Source organism: Monodon monoceros, unplaced genomic scaffold (assembly GCF_005190385.1).
Source record: "Monodon monoceros isolate NGI ecotype Baffin Bay Population unplaced genomic scaffold, NGI_Narwhal_1 Super_Scaffold_14, whole genome shotgun sequence".
Taxonomy (NCBI): Eukaryota; Metazoa; Chordata; class Mammalia; order Artiodactyla; family Monodontidae; genus Monodon; species Monodon monoceros.
In genome coordinates, this window is record NW_021703770.1 from 48282388 (window position 1) to 48307621 (window position 25234).

General features: G+C 35.0%; 1 protein-coding gene across 3 annotated transcripts in view; it reads right to left on the minus strand.

Moving 5' to 3' along the window:
• Positions 1-336: 336 nt before the first annotated feature.
• Positions 337-25234, minus strand: part of LRRCC1 (leucine rich repeat and coiled-coil centrosomal protein 1) — a 44276-nt gene continuing 19378 nt past the window's right edge. The window contains exons 9-19 of one of the 3 annotated variants that reach the window (XM_029222993.1): positions 20951-21099; positions 15200-15404; positions 14544-14683; positions 12938-13139; positions 12209-12394; positions 11286-11460; positions 10259-10422; positions 7421-7629; positions 7191-7328; positions 4548-4683; positions 337-2709 (exon numbers count right to left, since the gene is read on the minus strand). In XM_029222993.1, coding sequence (XP_029078826.1) covers positions 2587-2709; positions 4548-4683; positions 7191-7328; positions 7421-7629; positions 10259-10422; positions 11286-11460; positions 12209-12394; positions 12938-13139; positions 14544-14683; positions 15200-15404; positions 20951-21099 — 1827 coding nt within the window. In that variant the 3' untranslated portion in view covers positions 337-2586. The remainder of the gene's footprint in view (positions 2710-4547; positions 4684-7190; positions 7329-7420; positions 7630-10258; positions 10423-11285; positions 11461-12208; positions 12395-12937; positions 13140-14543; positions 14684-15199; positions 15405-20950; positions 21100-25234) is intronic. The other 2 variants (XM_029222995.1, XM_029222994.1) reach the window with 2 other exon arrangements.

Here is a 25234-nt window from a genome sequence, read left to right on the forward strand (position 1 = left end):
TACTAGTACATTTTTGTTTCAAAGTCTATTTTGTCTGATATTAGTATAGCCATTCCATCTTTCTTATGGTTGCTATTTACATATATTTTTCTGTCCTTTTACTTTCAACCTATTTGCATATTTGAAAGTGTCTTGTAGGCAACACACAGCTGGATCTTGTTTTCTTGTCTATTTTTGTCTTTTGGATTATTTAATCCAGTCACACAACATAATTATTGATGTAGTTGAATTATACATGAGTTGAACTTATTTCTGCCATTTTTTGTTTTCTAAATATCTTCTTTATTGCATTTAATAATTGCTTTATACTTTATTGCTCTACTTCTGCTTCTTTTGTATTACACAAATATTTTCTAGTATAACATTTTAATTCTATTCTTTAGTTATTTATTTTGAGTTACTTCCTTAATGGCTTCACAAGGGCTTATACATACCTTATCAGAATATACAACAGATTTATACTAACCCAGTTTCAATGAAATATAGAATCTTCTATATAGCTCTATTCTCTTCCTCTTTGTGCTTTCTGTTATATATGTTACATCTATTTTATAATTGCAACTGTTTTTATAGTTGTTTTATATAACTTAAAGTCTAAGAAGAGCAAATATATATAGTTACATTTTCATATTTATTATTGGTGTCACTTGTTCCTATGATTTCAAGTTACTGTCTCCTGTTACTTCCTTGCTTCCGTACAGCTTTGCTTCCACCCACCTTTGTGCTGATATTGAGAAATATTACATTTTGTTTTACTCCCAATAATACAATTATACACATTGTTTTACATATTTGCTTTTTTAATCAGCTAAGGGATGAAAGGAAAAGAAATATGTATTTATATTCTTTTATAATTACCTTTACTGGTGTTTTTTTCTTCTCATGTGTATTCAAATTACTCTCTAGGGTCACCTTCTGAAAGGATCTGAAGCCTTAAGAACTTCCTTCAGCCTTTGTTGTAAGGTGGGTCTGGTAGGAACACATTTTCTGTTACCTGGGAATGACTTTATTTTGGTTTCATGTTTAAAAGATAGTTTTGTGGGATATAAGATTCTTAGCTAATTTTTTTTCTTTGAGTACTCTGTCAGCCCACTGCTTCTAGTCTCATTTGCTTTGCATTTATTCTGAGGGATAATATTGTTGGATGTAGAATTCTTTTTTTTTGTTTTTGTTTTTTTTGCAGTACATGGGCCTCTCACTGTTGTGGCCTCTCCCGTTGCGGAGCACAGGCTCCGGATGCGCAGGCTCAGCGGCCACGGCTCACGGGCCCAGCTGCTCCGTGGGGTATCTTCCCGGACCGGGGCACGAACCCGTGTCCCCTGCATTGGCAGGTGGACTCTCAACCACTGCGCCACCAGGGGAGCCCTGGATGTACTGTTCCTTTTCTTCCTGTACCTAAAATATGTCTTTCACTGCCTTCTGGTCTCCATTATTTCTGATGAGAAGTCAACTGTTAGTTATATTGTTTCTTTATATGAAATAAATCATATTTTCTCACTGCTTTCAAGATTTTCCCAACAGTTTGACTCTTAAGTGTCTAGGTGTGGTTCTCTTTGTGCTTATCCTGGGTTTTACGGAAGTTCTTGAATCTGTAGGTTAATCTTTTTCATCAAATTTAGGAAGTTTTCAGCTATTATTTTCCCCAATATTTCTTATGTCCTCCCCTCTTCCACAGACTCCCATTACATATATTGACATGCTTGATGTCCCACGGATTTCAGTATAAATCTTGCCTATAACAAAATGGGGCCCTCTCTTTACATTTTTTCTGATTCCATTTAATTTTCAAAACTTAGTTCACTGGCTATTAGTTAAGAATTAGGTATTATATTCTTTCAGAAATAGTAAGGAGAATAGTATTTAGATCTTTGTTCTGAATACAGAGGAACATAAGAGATGACAAAAGTGAAATAGTAAAAGTCAACTGATATGAAATGGAAGTCAACAGTTACAAAATAAGAATTCTCTTCATAAATAGTAACTAAAAAGGAAAAATGAGAGAATGACAGTGGAACAGTAGTGTTCCTCTGAGACAATGTTTATAAAACCTTAAATGTAATCTTTAATGAAAAAGTCATATGCATTATATAAAAAGGGGTCATTATGAGTGATGTGGAGATACTTACATATGCATTCTTAAAAATACCACATCCCTTATACAGATTTAAAATATTTTTTAGCTACATTTATGAGCCTTTCAAAAGAATGGCGCTATGTCAACTAAAGGACAACCAATAAATATAATTAGTTCTTCATCAACACAGTAAGGTTAACAATATTAAAATACTTTCCCTCATAGGCAAATGTGTAATTAGCAAACAATGTACAGCACCGAAACAAGAAAAAGTGTTTTAAGTTTAGTTATTTTGGTAGGTTTTTCTAATACACATAATTGTCAACAATTTATTATAAAAAAACCTACATATACAATTAATAAATACTTGATCAAGTCTTTTAAAATATAATCAGAATGAAATGTGTAGAAAAAGACATTTCAAAGTCATAGCAGTTACTACTATCACAATATTTAATCATTTTTACAATAGGTCTGCTGGTTCATTTCAATTCAATCCATTCTCAGAACCATCACATTTCTTGCTGAATTTGATTTAGAGCAAAAGCAAGTTGCTTAATTTTTATTTCCATTGCTTTTTTGTTCTTGCATGTTTCTTCCAGAAGTCCACGCATTTCTTCTTCAACTTGATGAACCTAAATCAACATATAAATTTTATAACATTTACATTTCTTAATGAAAATGTATTTTAAAAAATGCAAAAAAGTGAAAAATTTATTCTTATACATTTTGTATTTTGTGATGTCCATTTAAAGCACAGAGGTTAATAAAATGTTAACTTGTTCAAATACTAATAGGGAAAATGTTATACTGTATACAAAGTACTTACATGTGTATTATCCATTTATTTCTCATAGGTTCTTGTGATTAACACATGGTAATTTATTTTTACTCTATTTTATAATTTAGAAAACTTGTTCAAGTTGTGTAGCTTCTCAGGAGCATATTTGGATGATACCAGTCTTCTGACTTAATCTTTCCACTGTCCTGTGCTGATTATGAATGCTGAATCATGAATTTGACTTTAAAAACTGAAACAACCTCCATTTCCAAAGAAACTCTTTAAACACTGCATTTCTAAAATTGCTGGTGGTGGTTATAAATTACCATCTTTTTGAGAGATCATCTTATGATTTTATTGTTAACCTACATTCTCCTAGGATTCAATGTATTTGATACTATTAATTTCTGCTTGAAACTCTCTCTCCTATCATACAACATTCCTGAGAGTACTACCAATATCATCATCCCTTTCTGTTTACTCCCTCTTCCTAATCTCTAGTACAGACTTCCTAATTTTTTTCCCTTTGAAAACATTTTTCCTAATTTAAATGATCACCTCTACGTGATGCCTTACAATTTTTTTTCATGATTACCACATTTAAGCTTTGGTGAAATTTTTCTATTCTCTAACAAACACCTTCCTTTGATATTACATCATATTGGCAAGATGTCCATAATCAAACACAGTATTTTCTTTTTAGCTAAAGGCCTAATTTTATACTTTATTTAGTAATACCTAATGTACTCTTGTTCAACAATCGGTAGATTTTAAATAAAATATCTGAAACATCTGTTAACTTGAAATGAAACAAAGAACTAAATTTTGAACAAGTTATATTTCCTTATTCATTGTGATTATTTCCGAAGACCTAAATCCCCCTTTCTGGTTACATAGACTCCTGATGGTAATGTCATTTAATTATACAACCTTGATTATAATATATGAAGTATCACTTCCCTTTTCTATTAACTCTTTTCCTTTTCCAGTTGCTGATTTATAAATCTCCAGTCTTAAAGATATCTGTTTCTTATTATTACTTCAAAATCAGGGAAAAATGGAAATTTGTAACTGTCTGCTCATCTAGTGGATCTTAACAGAGGGGTCATATCAGAAGCACCTGTTGAGAAAAATACCTGGGTCTGATCCCAGTCTTAGTGAATGAAAGTCTGAGGGGGAAGCACATGCATATGTATTATTAAAAAGCTCTGCAGGTAATTTTGATGTTTGCCTCTGATTTATTATCATCCTAACCCATTCCTTTGTCAATGATATTAAAATGAGAAATTTGATAGTTTTGAACCCTAATTGATAATAAAACACTCCTTGAGAACTTGTCCTAGGTAGTGATGGATTGTATTTAATATTCACATTCTCATCTTGCCTATGTGTAACCAAAGGGGCTTCCAGCTGAAATTGGCTAGGGATACAGAAATTTTTATCCAGAGTTCATGGAGCAGGTGCACATCAGAATCAAACTTATAATCTTGGTTTCATTAAAATTATATTCTACACCTAATCTAAGTATTACCGACATTTTGGTCTGGCTTCATGATTGTACTGGCAATTTTCTTCATATCTATTTGGTCTTTAAATCATGCTTCCTTTTCTCTTTTATCATTGTCAAAGATCCAATTTACTTAGCTATAACAATTTAATACTGATTATCAAAGTGAATTTTACTTACAGTACCTTTAAATTTGCAGAATCAATACATTTCTGCTTTTCACTTGCCAGTTGTATTATTTCAGCTTGATGAGCTTCAACAATTGCATCAACTTGTTTTTTAAATGCATCATCCATACTATGAAGCATTTCTATTGCATCCCTTAAAAACAAAACAAACCCACATATCTACTGGTACATATAAAAATTAGGCTGTTTTTTGCCTTTTTAGATGGAAGCTCTTACATTCATATTTTAATGGAAGCATAACTCCATTAAATAGCAACGGGCCATCTTGGGTAACTAAAGATATAAGTAGTTCACCATCCAACAGAATCTTAGTAACAGAATAGAGTAAGGTAACATCAATGGAAGTTTGTTACACTATTACCCTCTGAAAGTTAGAGTACATTGGTTCTCATTTATTTTGAGTCTAAGAATATGGTTTATAAGCACCTTCATAGATGCTACTATCAATCTTTTTTTCCTCCATGTATTAGCAGTGTGATAATAATTTGAGGTATATATACTATAGGAAGGTTCAAGTTTGTAAGCATATATGTCTGACTTCCCTATGTTAATGCTTAATGGGTAAAACCCTATGTTAATAAATTATAAACAGTATTCACAAAATTTTAGTGCTAAAAGTTTCTTATAGGCCAAATACCCATTCCTTTATATTAAGTATGAATAATTTTATTAAAAACATTAAGTCCATAATGAACAAACTTCCTGGTTTTGGCACAGCCCATTGTAATAGTGGATTGAACATTGGGACTGAAACCAAGCAGGACCCTGTGGGACTCCTGGGCATGGAAGCCTTTCTGTGTCCCCATTTCTTGTTTGTAGGGAATAGACTCCAGCCTCCATGACCTTCCCTGAGTTCCAAAGGACAGATTCAAACAGTTGCTAATGAGGGAAGGGAGGGGATGCAGAGACTAGGGAGAAGACCACCTGACACCAGATTAAAGGAACCAGAGAAGCTCATCAGGAGACCACCTGAGGCCAGATTAAAGGAGTGCAGGCACTGCACACACCCTGATCCTTATTAGCCGCTCCGCCCTTGAACCATTGCTATAAAACTCCTCACTTCTCAGGCTGGGACACAGTTTTTTGAGGCACAAGCCTGTTGTGTCCCCCTTTGCCCAGCAAAGGAATAAAGCCATTCTTCTCTATTTCACCTGAAACTCTGTCTCTGAGACTTGATTTGGCACCAGCGTACAGAGGATGAGTTTTCAGCATCAGGACCATGAATCAAAAGTCTTTTTTTTTTATTCCCAGTTGCAACAGTTGGTAGCTATGTGACTAAGGGCGAGTCACAAACTCTGTGTTTAAAGTTTGTCAACTATAAAACACAATAGTCCTGCCTGTTCAGCCAACCTCACAAAATTATTGCTGGGTTCAAAATAAGATATAAGAAAAAAATCAATTTATACATTATAAGAAACTATGCAAATAAAATCTATTCTTATGAACAATAATTTACTTATTTTATTAAAATTCCATTAAATTAAAAATCATATTATCAATCTTAGTCATAAAAGCATTAATGTATAAAATCAGGCCTTTATTGTTTTGCTCTTAAAGACATGATAAACAATGCAATATAAGAGATTCTAAAAATTGTCAGGCTTTATGATTTTTATTAAGTTTAGGAACTGCTAGTTATATGAAATGATTGTTTCTTTTAGGATCAAAAGGACTCCAAACTGCAAAGCTGTGACCAGCAGGAAAGAAAACTGCAATAGGTTCCAAGTCAAGGTCTCTGTATTAGTGCTTGGTTGTAAAGCAAAGTGGAACAGGGTCCATTAGCAAATAAACAAATGACTGTATTATCAATCAAAACTTTCTGGGGAGTAAAATAACACCTTTTCAAAGAATTAAAATATGAGAAATCAAATTTCCAGGTTCTATTAGACTTGATATAATGGGAACCTATCTCTCTCTATATGAGATTTTTGGGCTACCTATATGCCATGTTATCTATGCCATTCTGTATCTTGACATGAGCACTGGTCACTAAACCATGCTACCTAATTTTTAAGGCAGTCAACTTTGTAAATTATTTTAACAAGTCTAGTTATACAGCTTACAAGGTAAAACCCTCATTTCCTCTAGAGTATTTTATAAAATCCATAAAACAATGGCATATATGTATACATTTCCTTCCCCTTCTTTAAAATCAACTCTTATCCTCAGCTGGTGCAGGCCAACTGCTACCTAAATCTGTTTTAGCTTCTTCAGGAGCTCACTGTCCCTGGTAGTCAGTGATTTCCTCCTCTAAACTCCACATACAACAGCCAAAAATATCACTTGCTGCTTTCATTCAAACAGAGTTTGAAAACAATAATCACAGTAATAAAAATGAAATATTTATACAGCAATTACTATGTGTCAGGCACTATTTAAATGCTAAATAACCCATACAAACCATATATATATACATAAATACACATATATATAAAGTTTAAACCTCACATCAAACATTAAAGTAGGAACTATTATAATCATTTTATAGATGGAATGGAAATAAAGTACTTGGCAAATACCTATGTGCAGCATGTTTTTACCCTCCTCACCCCCATCCCCCCGCCGTCCTACACAGCCCACCCATCCCAATTCAGTTTTATGTTTAAAGATATCCCACATACTTTAGGACTTAATCCTTACTTTTGCAGTTCAATACTTTTGTCTCTTTCTGCTTTAAGTTTCCTTTCTTTGTTTTCAAAGTTTTCTTTCACTTCTTTTACTTGCATTTCAAGATGACACAGAAGCTCTCCTTTATCATGCCACTTCTGATTAAGTGTACTAATATGAGAAGAAATAATTTAAAAAATAAAATTGGTTATATGAAATTACTAAGCCACATGTAATTTCTCAACAGGAAATTCGTAAAATACCTGTAAGCTTTTCTAATTTCTTCAAGTTCTAATTCCTTTACTTTCAACTGCTGTTTCAGTTTTTCTTTTCTTTCATTGTGTCTTTCTAGTTTCTCAATTATTTCATCCAGTTGTGAAGATTTTTCATCAAGTTGTTCTTGGGTACATTTTTGTATTTCAGTGATCTTTTCGTGTAATATTTTGATTTGTTCCTCTCTTTCCTGTAAACACTTCATTTTTACAGAAAAAAAAATCATTATTTAAAAAAATAATTATTTTTATTAATCTTGAATGTCTCATTTCCTAATTAATTCAATATGGTTTAAAGTTATAAAAACTATAGATTAAAAAATAAATTGAACATTCAAAGAATGTTTTAGAAAAGATTTACAGAACATTTTAAAAATCACAATCAATAAGGAATAGCACTACTATGTTTTAACTGCCACTAAGAAAAATGCACTATTTACACTTTTTATTTCATTAAGTGAGTAACTACCAACCACACAGAGGGAGTAGAAGGAAAAGAAAACTGCAATGAAAATTTCAATTAACATGGAATACAGCAAAGACTTATGTTCACTGTGCATGTATGATACAAATTAAAATGCTATTTCTACTATGCTAACAAGGGTCTTCTGCATTAGGATGAGCAAATACTTTAAAGTATGATTTCATCACTATTACAATGTCACATGAAAATAGGCTCTACATCCCCCAAAACTTCCTTTTATTATATCTTCTATACTGTGAGTCATACTTTATCCTCTATTTGCATATTACAAATCAGAGGATAATGAAAGCTCAAGACCGCCTTAGGCACTGTTAAGTGTTTGCAGGTATTAGGCCTTATATGGGTTATTTACTTCAATGAACATGTTTGCTTTAAGGGGGTATGCCTGGACGGCAGGAACAGCCCTGCTATAACACCAACTACTGATATTAGTCTCTGAAAGTGAGAAAAGATGAAATTGGCAGTTTTTGTTTTTACCCTGTTTCCCCTGCCCCACCTTGCCTTTTTTTCCCTTTTGGGAAGAAGATGGAGGCAAACAAACAAATACTGAACAAGGCTAATTTAGGCATGAATTCATCACTATTTTAAAAAATGTGGTTCAATTCCTCAGTGTGTTATATATCTAAAAATTCTAAGCAAAGATATCAGGTAGTCTTCTAGTCTTGACCAACATTTGCATAAAAGGCATGAATTGTTTATTTTCTCCTCACAACTCTCGTACTTAAGAGTAATACTTAAGTAAGTACTTCGAGGAAAGCAGTCTTGACACATATTATATTAGGAATCCACAAAAGCTATAGAAGATTCTTATGAAAAACCCCATTAATAGAAAGAATAACATTGTAGCATCAGAGAATTTTGTGATCCATACTTAAAAGTACCAAAATAATACACAGGAGGAAACCAAATCTCAAAAGATTTGTTTCTAATTTCCATAGTCAGAAGCTAACTACAGGATCTACTTAATTGAAAACACTGAACTCCAAATTTTGCAGATTAGGTCATTATCCCTTTAAGTTATTAGCTATGATGAATTTACTGCTAAAAGAAATTATGCCTAGCTATCTCTGTATGTTCTGTGATTAGATGGAATGTACCATTAATGCTCATATCTTTGAGACTGATACAGTGTTCTTTAAAGTAAATGTACTAAGTTGTGAAAAGAAAAATGATGAGTTGAAAATCTGAAAACTTTTTTTTTTAACCAAAAATCTAAGACTAAAAGTCATCTGTTTTTTGGCTCCACTATTTATTCATTTCTAGTCATTTCCTCCCAAAACTCTGCTCAGAGATTAATAAGCAGTAGTCTTACTGTGGAAGCAGTTATGTCAACCACAAGTATTATATACCAAGTATAGATTTTTAAAACAAGAAAAAATGCTCACTGCTAAAAAATTTAAATAATTTTCAGTGTAGCTTGGCATGTATGACAGATATAATTGAAATTCTGGTTTCATGCAAAACCAAAAAACCAGTATAATTGTTTAGGGTTATACAGTTAAATCATTCACAGCCTAAATCTAGCTATGGATATAGCAACATGGTGATAAATATGTTTCTCTATTTTCTGTACTTGACGAAGTTAAGTTCTCAAGGAGTTTCTTAAAAATGACTAAAGGAAAAAAAAAAATCAAATCTTAGGTAGTTATAATTACTGTAAAGAATGAGTTCCTAACTTTATGGGTGATAATCTCACTACAAGTTTCTTAAAAACCCTTTCTCAGCTATTTTTATACCTTAAAGATAATCTCTAGAAGAAAATTTTGGAGTTCAAATTTGATTCACTGTTCAAGCTAACTTTCAGAATATTTCTCTGGAAATTTTCATGTAAGATACTTTGACACAAGTGATCCTGTTAGTATTCTCTCTTAAGATAGGCCATATTGAAGAAGAGGGTAAAAACGGTTTCCCTTGGGAACAAGCAAGAATCTTTTACATTCTTTCTATTCAGATACTTTAAAATATAGGATAGCAGGTTCTGTCATAATTTTGAAATGTGAATTAGCAATATTGGAAGATACTAAACAATGAAAAGTTTAAATAAAATATTTGTTTTTGTGGTTCCTAACCCTTTATGGACACTACTTCCAATTATTTCAAAGGGCCATAACATTTTCCATAAAGTTTTGAGGTAAAAGTAATTTCAAGTTAATAAGTTAATAAATAAATGTCATATATAACTTTTAAAAGCAAAGAGGCAAACATAAAAGAAAAAACATGATAATATGTCTTAAATTCCATAACAGCTGGGATGCACTGAGACAAATATTTATTATTATACTATGATCCACAGATCTTTCAAACTTTCCACATGTCCTTTTCCTATAATAAAATGTCAAACTTACTTCTTTTAATTTTCCAATGGTTTCAGTTTGGTCTTCTACGATTTTGCACTTAATTCTTAATGTGTCATTATCACGTTCACTTGCCTTTCGCAGAGATTCATTCTCCCTACACAAACTTTCAATTTGAGCCTCTAGTCTCCCATGATTTTGGGCTAGAGAAGATCCTAAGAAACAAACGTCATCAGTAAAAAACTTAAAAAGACCTTGGAGAATTTATATTTTATGAACATCTAATTTTACAATGTATAATATAGTAAATAAAAAGAAAAGCTGAATAAAGAAACAAAATATATAATAGTACAATATGAAGAGGAAAGGGGAAAAGAACAAAAAGGCCTTCTAAACAACTGTGGCTATTTGAGAACCTAAAACCACAAATCATGAACAAGTAACTCAGACATGAAATATTTAATGGGTCATGTTATGCTGTCCAAACAAAATCATATTATAGATTTCTATATGGAATGGACAAATGAACAATGTTCCATTTAGGCCAACGCCTACTATTCATAATTTGTGAAGTCTCTAAGAATGCCTTAAAATGGTGTATATCTCTTACCTTATGGTGACTGGAAAGGGAATGAGACTGAGGGTAAGTTTATCTGAACCTAAAGTGGTTTTCATTCATAAACGATTTCACATTTCTCCACATATAACAACATAAATGTTAGCAACATTTTTAGCTAAAAAAAAATGAATGCTGCATATGTACAAATAATTTAAAATCACTAGATAAGAAAGAAATGTATACCTGTTCAGAAACGTAACCAAATTATAGTGGGGAAGAAAACCAACAGCAAAAAAATCAGAGCTATAACTTCATAACAGGTGTAATAAACTACTTCCCAATTCCTAAGTATAATTTCATTCCTGTTTGACTGGCAAATGACTACTTCTCCTTTCATATACAGTGTCACCTTCTTTCTTGGTATGTCTAGGCAGAGTTAAGCCCTTCCTTTTCTAATACCCAGATTTGTTGGATTAGCAGAATGGGCTATTTTTTCCCTTTGAAAATTGAGAATTTTACCCTGTTGTGCCAACTCATGTCCCCATACTTTTCTTTCTGTCCTTAAACCATAAATTAGCGATTCCTTGGCTGCTAGTTCGGAAATAAGCTGCATTTTTTCATGCTTGAGAAGTTCTATTTGAATACTCTTCTGCTTGTCATCTTCACTTAAAATTTCAAGTGTGTTGATTTGATTCTGTATACCACCAAAACACATTGAAAAAAAATGCAAAGTAATTATTATACTTAAGCTTTTATTTTCTTTTTGCATTTTATAATGAGAAAAAATGCTATTTAAGCAAATACAAAGTAAATGTTCCTAAATTTTACATCAAAAAATGTTTAAATTTTATTAACTAAAGATAAATGTAGGTCATGAAATAAAAAGTCAAATTTTAAGAGCCTACTCCTTTAAATGCTCTGAATTTTATTTAATATCTTAAAAGAGCAACTACACATGTAATACTCAAAATTTCTCAACAAATATTGAATATTTATATCAATAGTCTAAAGGTTACTTATAGAAAGTGACTCCTTTTGGGCAAAATACCACTAATATTTAAAATTGAGAGAACAGAAATAAAGTAATTAAAAAATTATTATAGTTAGGTATATGTAAAAACAACCACTACCACAAAATTAATATATCAACAATTCATGTATTTCCCAAACTTCAACTACCTGTATCACTGTAAAACTGGTACATTTACTTAGTATGCTTCTTAAAATTAATTCACTTATTTTACTTAAATACTATTTTAGTGTAAGCAATACAATCTGTGCAATCATGGTTTATCTCCTAATTATATTACTTTTCACACACGTTAAGAATATATAAGTAGTGTTATCTAGTTCATAATTGTGTACTTCCTCAAATCATCACAATATTCTTGAGAAAATGACATAAAAAATTAAAAAGGAAATATAATGTTACAATGTCTTACCTGTAAATTTGTTGCTGTTTCCTGTTTCAATTTAGAAACTTCTGCCAGCTTTGTTTTTTGTTCCTTCACCATACTGGTTAGATCTTTAATTAAAGAGGAAGATTCATTTTCTTTTCGTTGAGCCCAAACAAGAGCATGCTTGCTCTTTGCTAATTCAGTTGCAACATTTTCAAAACCATCTTTAACCTATATTTCAAAATTGCATTATAAATAGCAGTTCTGCAAATATTTGGAAAATACCTGTTTCTGGAAACAGCTTACTTCTTTCATTTTTAGAATCAGAATAAAATTGACAGATAATTGGCTTTGCAGGCTAGCCAGGCCATATGTGTTTGTGTTGTAAGTCCTCAACCCTGCTATTATAACATAAAAGCAGCCACAGATACTATGTAAACAAGTGGGCATGACTCTGTTCTAATAAAACTTTATTTATAGAGCCTGGAGACTTTAGTTTGCCAATCCCTGCTCTATAGTAATAGAGAATTCAGGTTTCCTAATTCCTATTTGTGCTCTCTTTACTTGACCATTTATAACCTCACTTAGCTTTGGCAATAGCACTGAAGATTAGCTATTATTTATGTGAAAAAATAAGGCTCTAAGAATTTAAGTAATTTGGTTAAGATCATATAGCCAACATGCAAATAGAGCTAGAATTCTAAAACGTAGTCTTCTTATCAAACCATATCTTGTTGATTCTGTTTTCAATAAAACGCTAGACGCCATTCTTACATCTTTAAATCTTCTGGCTTCAACAGTTAAAGCAATACGGAATTCATTTTCTAAATCCATATACTGTTGGTTTAATGCATCAATTTGGTCTTGGTATTCTTTTATAACTTGTTCATGTTTTCTCTCTTCTTTAGCAATTTCTTTAGCTAAGGCTTCCTGGAACTCAGCTTCACTAAAAAACTCCCTTGTTTCAAGGTCTTTCCTGGATGAAAAACAAATAAAAATCACAGGATGCTGTTTATCTGGAAAGAAAAACTTTAAAGGTCTTTTAAATAGTTATTAAATGTTCTATATTCCCTATTGTTAAAGATCAGCTCCTCACTTTCACACACAGAAAACTAGGGATAGGATGGTAGATACAGAAAGAATATGAGTTTTGATTGCATATTCAGTGGTGACAGGGATAAGAGGAGTATGCCAAATCTTAACTTCACTGAGATAGTTCAGAATCATTTTATGGTTTCTAAAATTCTTTGGGTGCATTCACAGAAGTCAGGTTCTGTCTCACTGCATCTCCTACTTTGGTTGAGTCTTTGACATACAATAAATACAGTCTGACTGGTCCTGGTGGCTGGTTAATTGAAAACAACAGTTATGTGTGAAATTTCACCAATCTTTTAATATAGGGCCAGTTTTTTAATTTCAATGTGAATTCATTCTTCAGAGCTCTCCATTATTTTTCTTGAATAAATCAAACTCATAAAACAAAACCCATTACTTCTGGTTTTGGTTTCTTTAAACTAGAACAAGTTAAAAGATATCTGAAAAGAAAATTAAGTGCCAATTTTTAGATTTTTGTGATTATTTGCCCCCCAATCTTTTATAGTTGTCTTGACCACACATATGATGACAATTTTCCCCAGAGCATCAAAATTTAATTTATATATTAAAATTTGATTTATACAAGGACAAAACCAAAATAGGCCTGAGAACAAACACAATTAACTCATGGCAATCATACAATTCAACTGGTAGTAAGCAGATAACTAGCTGAATGTGCTTAAATTACTGTGGACTCTAAAAAGCAGGTGTTGGCAAACTATAGCCCATAGACCAAATCTGGCCTGCTGTCCTTCTTGTGGGGAAGTAAATTTTTACTGAAACACAGCCATGCCCATTCATTTATGTGCTGTCTATGGTTACTTTTGTGGTACAAAGAGATAGCTAGGCATGACCTGAAAAGCCTAAAATATTGATATTTTCTATCTGGACCTTCACAGAGAAAGTTTGTTGAACCCTGCTTCAAAGGGATAAAGAATACTGATAATTTAACAAGTAGTTACTTGGAAGTCAATTAAAACTGCTTTCTCTATATTACAATGATCAATTTTTAGTTGGGCTTAGAGAAATGGAAAATGAGCTTCATTGCTATAAGCCCATACCTCAACCTCAATAAAGTTACTGATTTGTTTTTAAGCTACTAGTTCTAACTCTAAGACTGATTCTAAAGCATACATAAACATGTCATTCTCCATGAGCTAACTGTGCCAGACTTCACCACTGCTCAATCACTGTCTAGTCTTGGCAGGGGCAGGGGGTAAAACCAAATAACTTTTTCCTATTTTTAAATGTCCATATTTTCCTAAAATATACATATTTCATTTACCTGTGTTCTTGTTCTTTCAATGCAAGAAGTTCATGAAGTTGTTGCACCTGTTCCTTTTCTTGATGAAGAGAAGTTCTAAGTAAGTTTATTTCTCTATCAGCAGCTGCGGCTTTGAGTTCCACCTCTTGGATAAGTCGCATCTGAGTAAAATACACACCATTACAGTATTTAGATAATAATCTCCTCTGCTTCTATTTTAATGTCAGTTGCCCAAAGACAAGTGCCTTCTAAATAATAGGACCTAGGGACTAAGTTGATTTTCAAAATTTATTAAATGCTATGGTCTCATAAAGTGTAGTCTTAGAAGCATCAAACACATTAGCATTAACTCTTATTTCACCACAGACTTTATTGAAAATTTCCATTCAGAAGGCATGAAAATTAAAAGTCTCCAAGTACCCCAAGGAGACATTTAAAAACTGGCTCTTAAACACAAGCCTAACAACCTGCAGCATTTCCACCAACTCTGCTTTGTGAATGTTGGCAGCCCTAATTGAAGAAATGATTCCATAGGTTAAATTACTGGCACATTTAAACTAATTTTTGCATTCAGCCTAACATCCTTTATGTTTACCATATAATGACATAATTTGTTTCAGGACAGAAGCTATGAATGTGTTAATTCATGGGACTGATAGACTAAAATAGAGAAATACCTGTGCTGCTTGCTGTTGCCCTTTTTGTCTCTCCTTTTTTTCTAATGCTTTTTCCAGGGTTCTTAAGTGTCTAACGTGATCCTCTTGTTGATCTCTTGCTTTAATTAATTCAATAGTTAGTTTTTTAATTTCATTTTGAAGACTGTGAACCATAATTTCGAGTTGTAGTTTGGAATTTCTCTCTTTAAAAATAATTTCCTTTAGCCTAAAGCATAAATCAAACATTGCTTTAAGTATATTACACATATAGAAAGATAAAAACTGTACTAAACATTAAAAGTTACAGTAGAGAGGAAGATTTGAAGTATGTTCCAAATTCTCCTTAGATAAAAAACGTTGAAAAACAGTACGCCTTTCGCCCATCCCTGAAACTAGCATTGGGCCAAGAGGGAAAACATTTTACATAAATCAATGAAACTTTATCTAAGAAGATATAGTACATATATACAGTGGAATATTACTCAGCCATAAAAAGGAATGAAATAGTGCCATTTACAGAAACATGGACAGACCCAGAGATTGTCATACAGAGTGAACTTAAGTCAGAAAGAGAAAAACAAATATCGTATAATATTGCTTATATGTGGAATCTAGAAAAATGGTACAGATGAACTTATTGGCAAAGCAGAAATAGTCACAGATGTAGAGAACAAACTTATGGTTACCAAGGGGGGTGGGGTGAGACAAATTGGGAGACTGGGATTTACATATATATACTACTATGTATAAAATAGATAACTAATGAGAACCTACTGTTTAGCACAGGGAACTCTACTCGGTGCTCTGTGGTGACCTAAATGGGAAGGAAACCTAAAAAAGAGTGGATATATGTATACATATAACTGATTCACTTTGCTGCACAGCAGAAACTAACACAACATTGTAAAGCAACTATACTGCAATAAAAAAAAAAACAAAAAAAAAACAAAGCTGTAGTAACTAAAACAGTATGGCACTGGCACAAAACCAGACACATTGACCAATGGAACAGAATAGAAAACCTAGAAATGAACCCACACATATATGGTCAACTAATTTTCAACAAAGACCCTAAGAATATATAGTGGAGAAAGGACAGTCTCTTCAATAAATGGTATGGGGAAAACTGGATATCTACATGAAAAAAAATGAAATTGGGTCTTATCTTACACCATACACAAAAATCAACATGAACTGGGTTAAGAACATAGACATAAGACCTGAAACCATAAAACTCCTAGAAGAAAACATAGAAGGAAACTCCATGATATTGATCTTGGAAATGATTTTTCCATGGGGACACCAAAAGCATGAACAAGAAAAGCAAAAATAAACAAGTAGGACTACATCAAAATAAAATGTTTCTGCACAGCAAAGGAAACAATCAAGAAACTAAAAAGGCAACATGACAAATGGGAAAAAACATTTGCAAACCATATATATGATAATGGGATAATATCCAAAATATGTAAAGAATTCATACAACTCAAAAGCAGAGAAACCACAAATAAACCAATTTTAAAATGGGCAAAACCCCTGAATAGACATTTCTCCAAAAATACGCAAATGGCCAAAAAGTATGTAAAAACATGTTCAATGCCACTATTCATCAAGAAAATGCAAATCAAAACCACAGTGAGGTATTACCTCACACCTGTTAGAATGGCTATTATCCAAAAGTCAGAATATAACAAGTCTTAGTGAGGATATGGAGAAAAGGGAGGTCTTATACACTGTTGGTGAGAATTTAAACTGGTGCAGCCATTATGGAAAATAGCATGGAGGTTCTTCAAAAAATTAAAAACAGAACTACCATAAAAGTGGGATCCACCAATCCCAATTCTGGGTATATATCCAAAGGAAGTGAAACCAGTATCTCAAAGAGAAACCTGCATTCCCATCTACACTGCAGCATTATTTGCAGTATCGAGATATGGAATCAACCTAAATGTCTATTAATGGATGAATGGATTAAAAGGTTATAAATAAATAAATAAATAAATAAATAAATAAATAAATAAATGCCATATTAGTCAGCCTAATAAAGAATGAAATCTGGCCATTTGTGACAAAACGGATGAACGTGGAGGAGATTATGCTAAGTGAAATAACTGGTGATATCACTTATATGTGGTATCTAAAAAAAGTTGAACTCATGGGACTTCCCTGGTGGTCTAGTGGGTAAAACTCCACACTCCCAATGCAGAAGGCCCAGGTTCGATCCCTGGTTGGGGAACTAGATACTGCATGCATGCTGCAACTAAGAGTCCGCATGATGCAACTAAAGATCCCGCGTGCCACAACTAAGACCTGGCACAGCCAAAATAAATAAATAAATATTAAAAAAAAAAGTTGAACTCATAGAAACAGAGAGTAGAATAGTGGCGACCAAGGGTCAGGAGTGGGGGGAATGTTGGCCACAGGGTACAAGCTTTCAGTTATGAGTAAGTTCCAGAGACCTAATGTACAACATGGTGACTAAAGTTAAAAGTAATGCATTGTATACTTGAAATTTTCTAAGCAAGTAGATATTAAGTATTCTTAACACACAAAAAAACAACTATATGAGGTGAAGGATATATTAATTGGCTTGACTGTGGTAATGATTTCACAATGTATAACAAAACATCACATTGTACATCTTAAATATATACAATTTTTATTTGTCAGTTATACCTCAACAAAGCTGAAAAATAAAATATTGAGATTGAGAAAAAAATAAATTAATGAAACTTTATCTTATGTGAACTTTACTATTCAACAGCAAAACTACAAAACACATTTTTTCAGGCATTGTGCTAGATGTCAGCTTAAAAGCAAGCAAGATGAATAAGATACAGCCTGGTCTTCAAGGAGCTTAATATCTAGCAGAGGGGACACTGATGCATTTATAAAGAAAGCTACAGGAGAGAAGCAATATCTGAACAGATACCTGGAAGTCAACTCTGACTTCCCTGTATCTTCCCCAGACACTAAGTATTATATCCTAGTACTATACTACCTCTGTGTTACTTAGAGCCTTTTGACTAAAAACTCTTAACTAGTTTCAGTAAGAAAGGAGAATTTATTGACCCACATAACCAATTCAGAGGCTGGGGTGGCACTATTCCGAGGCACAGCTGAAACCAAGGATATGAATACCATCAGGTCTCTCTCTCTGATTCCCTACAGGCTGGTTTTCAACTTAGAACTGAGCTCTGGGAAGGGCTCTGGTTAGTCCAATTTGGTTCATATGCCCACTCCATGCAGCGGTCACTGTGGCCATGTGGGCTAAGGCCAGGGGCTCACCTCTTAACCAATATTATAGGCAGAGAGGCAGTTCATGACAGAACAGAAGTCAAGTGTTTGAAAAGGGGACAACGAATAGCAAAGACATAGCCTCATGAAGGAATTTCTGAGCTAGGCAGCCACTCCAATGTGTACCTACTATAATTGCCAAGCCATAATTGAGAAAAATCCCTACACTCATCAGCTTCTATACTACAGTCATTTCTCCAATTCTTGTCCTCTTGCCTTTGAGAGTCGTCTCCAAACTGGTCTTCCCTTGTTCACTCTCTCAACTCTAGTTTGGTATGTTATATGAAAGAATATTGGACTTTATTCTGTGGACCATATGGTGGAAGGGGCAGAGAAGCTACCGATCAGTAAAATTAGAGAAATCCTCTAATCAAGAGATAAGGGCCTAAACTGACGCAACCGTTTGGGGATAGAGAGGAGTTAGTTCAACACCGTTTAAGCAGAATGAAGACGGTATCAATACCAACTGGTTATGAAGTTTGAGAATGAGAAAGGAAGCAAAAAACATCATTCTGAAATTTCTAGCTTTGGTGGCTGACTGGAACACCATTTATTAGAACAAAGAATACAGAATAAGGGAGCAGGAAAAAGTCAACCTAAGGACATGCTGATCTTAAGACACTTATAAGCAATGTAGACAAGAAATTTTTAGTAGATGACTAGATGAACAATGTGTTAATCAAGGAGGCCTATAAAACAGATAAAAGATTTGGGAGCTTATTGGTTAGGTATTAAAAGCATAGTAAAGAAGATTCACTTTTTGAGATAATATATACTCACAGCATGGTACCTAGATGCTAGACCCTGTCTTAGGTATGAGGAAAACAGAGTCCCTACCAAGTCACATAAGGGAATATGAAGATTGGTGAGGATCTAATCCCCAAAAAACATTTGGGGTATAAATGAAAAAAGAATCAGAAAAGACTGAAGATGAATTTCCAAGAGAACAACAAATATGTAACACAGGGAACATGGCACAACAGCAAAGAGGTTAAAGAAGGATAAAGATGAGGTGTGTCCAAAGCTTTCCAATTAAAATAGAATTTGGCTAGCAACCCCAGACATAACTTCCTCTAATATTCCACTAGATAATACCTACAAAACAGAATAAAACAAAAATTCATACACATATGACTCTAAACAAGAGAAAACATAGTGCCAAAATCAGGGAGGAATTTCAACAATAAGGCAAATGGAACTAACTTAAGATAATAACAGCTCTTAGAACACTCAGGCTTTGCCTTATATCTTTCTGGATTAAAAAAAAAAAAAGATATACCCTCTCTTTCATTCTATGACTGTGACTCATTGAGTCACACAGTCTCTATAAATCTATCATTAAACTATGTTGGCTACCTATGCACCTACTGCAAACAAAAGTGCTGTTTCTTCTGAGGTGGTCAGAGGACAGTTATTTTATCCATTCTGTTCCTTTACCCCTGTCCAGCACTGTCTTGTATAAGGCAAGAAATTGGTGGGTAGTGGTGGTTTGGCTAGTAATAGCACAAAGCATCATAGCTTGCGTAATTACAGAGGTTTTCATGGAACACGTTTGGTATTGTAATTTTCCTTATATTCTATAAGTACAAAGAATCAGAGAATCAGGTAGTGAGGGGTAGAAAATACCACATCAGTACCACACAACTTTACTAGTTAAATGCTTAAAAGAACCTGGGAATTGGGCTGGGAGCCGTGTACATCAACTTACTAATGAATGAAGATTGTAGGAAGGGAATTATCTACTGTATAAGCAGCTAAGAAATGGAACCAAGAGCAACTTCCTAAGCCCTATTTGTTGGCAAACACCAAGTCTAGAAATCCGGTGCTCATTCAAGGAGAAGAGATAAAAATTGAAAGGAATCCCATGGAAAAAATCTTATAACCTTTTAAGGAAAAGTATAACTTTTGAAATAATTGCCTATAGGAAACAGAAGAAAAAAGTTATTGTTATTTCAGAAAACCGTTTGGTATTCGCACATCTTGGAATAAGACAATCCTGTATTACATAATTTACTACAGAAAAAAAAAGAGATAAAATGGGAAATGGAATAAGATGGAATGAAAACATTAGAATTAAGAAACTTGGGTTATCTGGTACTGAAGCCCATTGTTGAGAAGAATATGCAACAGAGACTGATTATGACCCAGAATGCCTAAAGAAAAAATGTGCCAAGCCCCGTCCTTTACAGAAAAAGTCTGCCAATCTCAGCTCTACACTCTTCCTGTTTTTCACTTATAATACTTTTTTTTATTGATCTGACATCTCCCAGCTTGAGGGCTCAAATTAATATCCTGAATCCTTTGTTAATGTAAAAAACTGACAAAGCCCTAAATCTTTAAATTAGTTCAAACTAAAACCATATGCATAGTTTTTTTTTATCATACTACAGCTAGTTTAAACTAAGGCATTCCAGTTCCAAGTTCAGCATTCTTTGCGCTATGAGATAACTTAAGGTTTACAGACTTTCCCCTTACCTATCTGTAGTAAGAAGAGCTAGGCTATGAATATCTTTTTTTTCATTTGCATGTTTATGCAGTTCATCAATATAATCCATAAGTTTCTTTTCAGTTTGTTCAGCTTTCCATCTCTTCTCTCTCTCTTGATCTAGCTCCTCAACTAGTGCCTGAAAGAAAACAATATTGTTATGTGAAATTGGAAAAGTTACCTAACCTCTCATTGCCTCAATTTTCTCATTTATAATGTGGGAATAAGAGCATCTAATTCAAAGGGCTGTGGTGAGAATTAACCAAAAGAATGGAAGTAAAGCATGCAGAACAGTGTCTGGCACAAAATAGCCACTCAATAAATGTTAGCTGCTATTATTATTGTCATAATGATTTTTATTATTTTCTAAATATTAAGGCCTTTATACCTGAGAATAAGGGGACAAAACCAATAGCATGAAAGGTGTGAAATGTTTCAAAAAGTAATCATACTATTGGAAGAATAGTGCACATTACAATCCGAAGTAAAACCAGTTGTTCACAGTAAAATAAGGGTAAGTTAATAAAAAATGTAAAATAAATCAATGTGTGCTAAAAATTCTTAACAACATGTGAATGATTAAGGAAAATATTGAAGAATTTTAAAATTCTTGAATGCCTCTTAATCTGGAATCCATGGGTCCAAAACTGGGTTTCAGGAGAGCCCATGAATACCCTGAAATTATATACAACATTTTATGAGTTTCTCTAAGGAAGTTTCTCTGCAAAAACCCGTAGATTTCCTTAGATATTTAAAGGAGTCTGAGACTCATAAGTTAGGAACCACTGCTTTAGGAAGAATTCAAATATTCAGACATGTTTTCTCCTCCACAAGCATACAACAAAATGATTTCACTGAAATCTGATCTTAAATAAATGTGTAATTTCCATTCCTTTAAAAATTACAAAAATAGAAATGACGGGGGGGGACCTTGAAGATGGCGTAAGAGTAAGACGCGGAGATCACCTTTCTCCCCACAGATACACCAGAAATACATCTACACGTGGAACAACTCCTACAGAACACCTACTGAAGGCTGGCAGAAGACCTCAGACCTCCCAAAAGGCAAGAAACTCCCCACGTACCTGGGTAGGGCAAAAGAAAAAACAGAGACAAAAGAATAGGAACGGCACCTGCACCAGTGGGAGGGAGCTGTGAAGGAGGAAAAGTTTCCACCCAATAGGAAGCCCCTTCGCGGGCGGAGGGGGTAGCTTTGGAGCCGCGGAGGAGTGTACAGCAACAGGGGTGCGGAGGGCAAAGCGGGAAGATTCCCACACAGAGGATCGGTGCCGACCGGCATTCACCAGCCCGAGAGGCTTATCTGAGGCTTATCTGCTCACCTGCCGGGGCGGGCGGGGCTGCGAGCTGAGGCTCGCGTTTTGGTCGCGTTTTGGTCGGAGCGCAGGGAGAGGACTGGGGTTGGCGGGGTTGGCGGCTTGAACATAGCCTGAAGGGGTTAGTGCACCACGGCTAGCCGGGAGGGAGTCCTGGGAAAAGTCTGCACCTGCCGAAGAGGCAAGAGACTTTTTCTTCCCTCTTTGTTTCCTGGTGCGCGAGGAGAGGGGTTTCAGAGCGCTGCTTAAAGGAACTCCAGAGACGGGCACGAGCTGCGGCTAAAAGCGCGAACCCCAGAGACGGGCGCGAGCCGCAGCTAAAAGCACGGACCCCAGGGACGGGCGGGAGACGCTAAGGCTGCTGCTGCCGCCACCAAGGGGCCTGTGTGCGAGCACAGGTCACTGTCCACACCCCTCTTCCGCGGAGCCTGTGCAGCCCACCACTGCCAGGTTCCCGGGATCCAGGGACAACTTCCACGGGAGAACGCACGGCGGGCCTCAGGCTGGTGCAACGTAACGCCGGCCTTTGCCGCCCCAGGCCCGCCCTGCAGGCCGTGCCCCTCCCTCCCCCCAGGCCTGAGTGCGCCACAGCCCCCGAATCAGCGGCTCCTTTAACCCCGTCCTGTCTGAGCAAAAAACAGACGCCCTCCAGCGACCTACACGCAGAGGCAGGGCCAAATCCAAAGCTGAGCTCCTGTGAGCTGTGAGAACAAAGAAGAGAAAGGGAAATCTCTCCCAGCAGCCTCAGAAACAGCGGATTAAAGCTCCACAATCAACTTGATGTACCCTGCATCTGTGGAATACATGAATACACAACGAGCCATCCCAAATTGAGGAGGTGGGCTTCGAGGGCAAGAGCTATGATTTTTTCCCCTTTTCCTCTTTTTGTGAATGTGTATGTGTATACTTCTGTGTGAGATTTTGTCTGCATAGTTTTGCTTCCACCATTTGTCCTAGGATTCTAAACGTCCATGGTTTTTTATTTTTTTCTTAATAATTAATTATAATAACTTTATTATACTTTACTTTCTTTCTTTCCTTCTTTCCCCTTCCTTCCTTCCTTCCTTCCTTCCTTCCTTCCTCCCTCCCTCCCTCCCTTCCTTCTTCCCTCCCTCCTTTAGACAACGAATCATCCCAAATTGAGGAGGTGGTCTCTGAGAGCAAGATTTATGATTTTTTCCCCTTTACCTCTTTTTGTGAGGGTGTATGTGTATGCTTCTGTATAAGATTTTGTCTGTATAGCTTTGCTTCCAACATTTGTCCTAAGGTTCTATCCGTCCCTTTTTTTTCCTAAATAATTATTTTTTAATTCAATAACTTTATTATACTTTATATTATTTTACTGTATCTTCTTTCTTTGTCATTTTTCCTTCCTTCCCTCCTTCCTTCCTCCCTCCCTCCCTTCTTTCCTTCTTGCCTTCTTTCCTTCTTTGCCTCTTTCTTTCTTTCTTCCTTCCTTCCCTCCTTTCTTTCTTTCATTATTCATACTTCTAATAATTCTCTCTACTTTTTCTCCCTTTTATTCTGAGCCGTGTGGATGAAAGGCTCTTGGTGCTCCAGCCAGAAGTCAGGGCTCTGCCTCTGAAGTAGGAGAGCCAACTTCAGGACACTGGTCAACAAGAGACCTCCCAGCTACACATAATATCAAACGGCGAAAATCTCCCAGAGATCTCCATCTCAACACCAACACACAGCTTCACTCAACGACCAGCAAGCTACAGTGCTGGACATCCTATGCCAAACAACTAGCAAGACAGGAACACAACCCCACCCATTAGCAGAGAGGCTGCCCAACATCATAATAAGGCCACAGACACCCCAAAACACACCACCAGACGTGAACCTGCCCACTAGAGAGACAAGATCCAGCCTCATCCACCACAACACAGGCACTAGTCCCCTCCACCAGGAAGCCTACACAACACACTGAAAAAACCTTAGCCACTGGAGACAGACATCAAAAACAGAGGGAACTACGAACATGCAGCCTGCAAAAAGGAGACCCCAAACACAGTAAGATAACCAAAATGAGAAGACAGAAAAACACACAGCAGATGAAGGAGCAAGATAAAAATGCACCAGACCTAACAAATGAAGAGGAAATAGGCAGTCTACCTGAAAAAGAATTCAGAATAATGATAGTAAGGATGATCCGAAATCTTGGAAATAGAATGGACAAAATGCAAGAAACAGTTAACAAGGACCTAGAAGAAATAAGGATGAAACAAGCAACGATGAACAACACAATAAATGAAATTAAAAGTACTTTAGATGGGATCAATAGCAGAATAACTGAGGCAGAAGAACGGATAAGTGACTTGGAAGATAAAATAGTGGAAATAACTACTGCAGAGCAGAATAAAGAAAAAAGAATGAAAAGAACTGAGGACAGTCTCAGAGACCTCTGGGACAACATTAAACGTACCAACATTCGAATTATAGGGGTTCCAGAAGAAGAAGAGAAAAAGGGACTGAGAAAATATTTGAAGAGATTATAGTTGAAAACTTCCCTAATATGGGAAAGGAAATAGTTAATCAAGTCCAGGAAGCACAGAGAGTCCCATACAGGATAAATCCAAGGAGAAATACGCCAAGACACATATTAATCAAACTGTCAAAAATTAAATACAAAGAAAGCATATTAAAAGCAGCAAGGGAAAAACAACAAATTACACACAAGGGAATCCCCATAAGGTTAACAGCTGATTTCTCAGCAGAAACCCTACAAGCCAGAAGGGAGTGGCAGGACATACTGAAAGTGATGAAGGAGAAAAACCTGCAACCAAGACTACTCTACCCAGCAAGGATCTCATTCAGATTTGATGGAGAAATTAAAACCTTTACAGACAAGCAAAAGCTGAGAGAGTTCAGCACCACCAAACCAGCTTTACAACAAATGCTAAAGGAACTTCTCTAGATATGAAACAGAAGAGAAGGAAA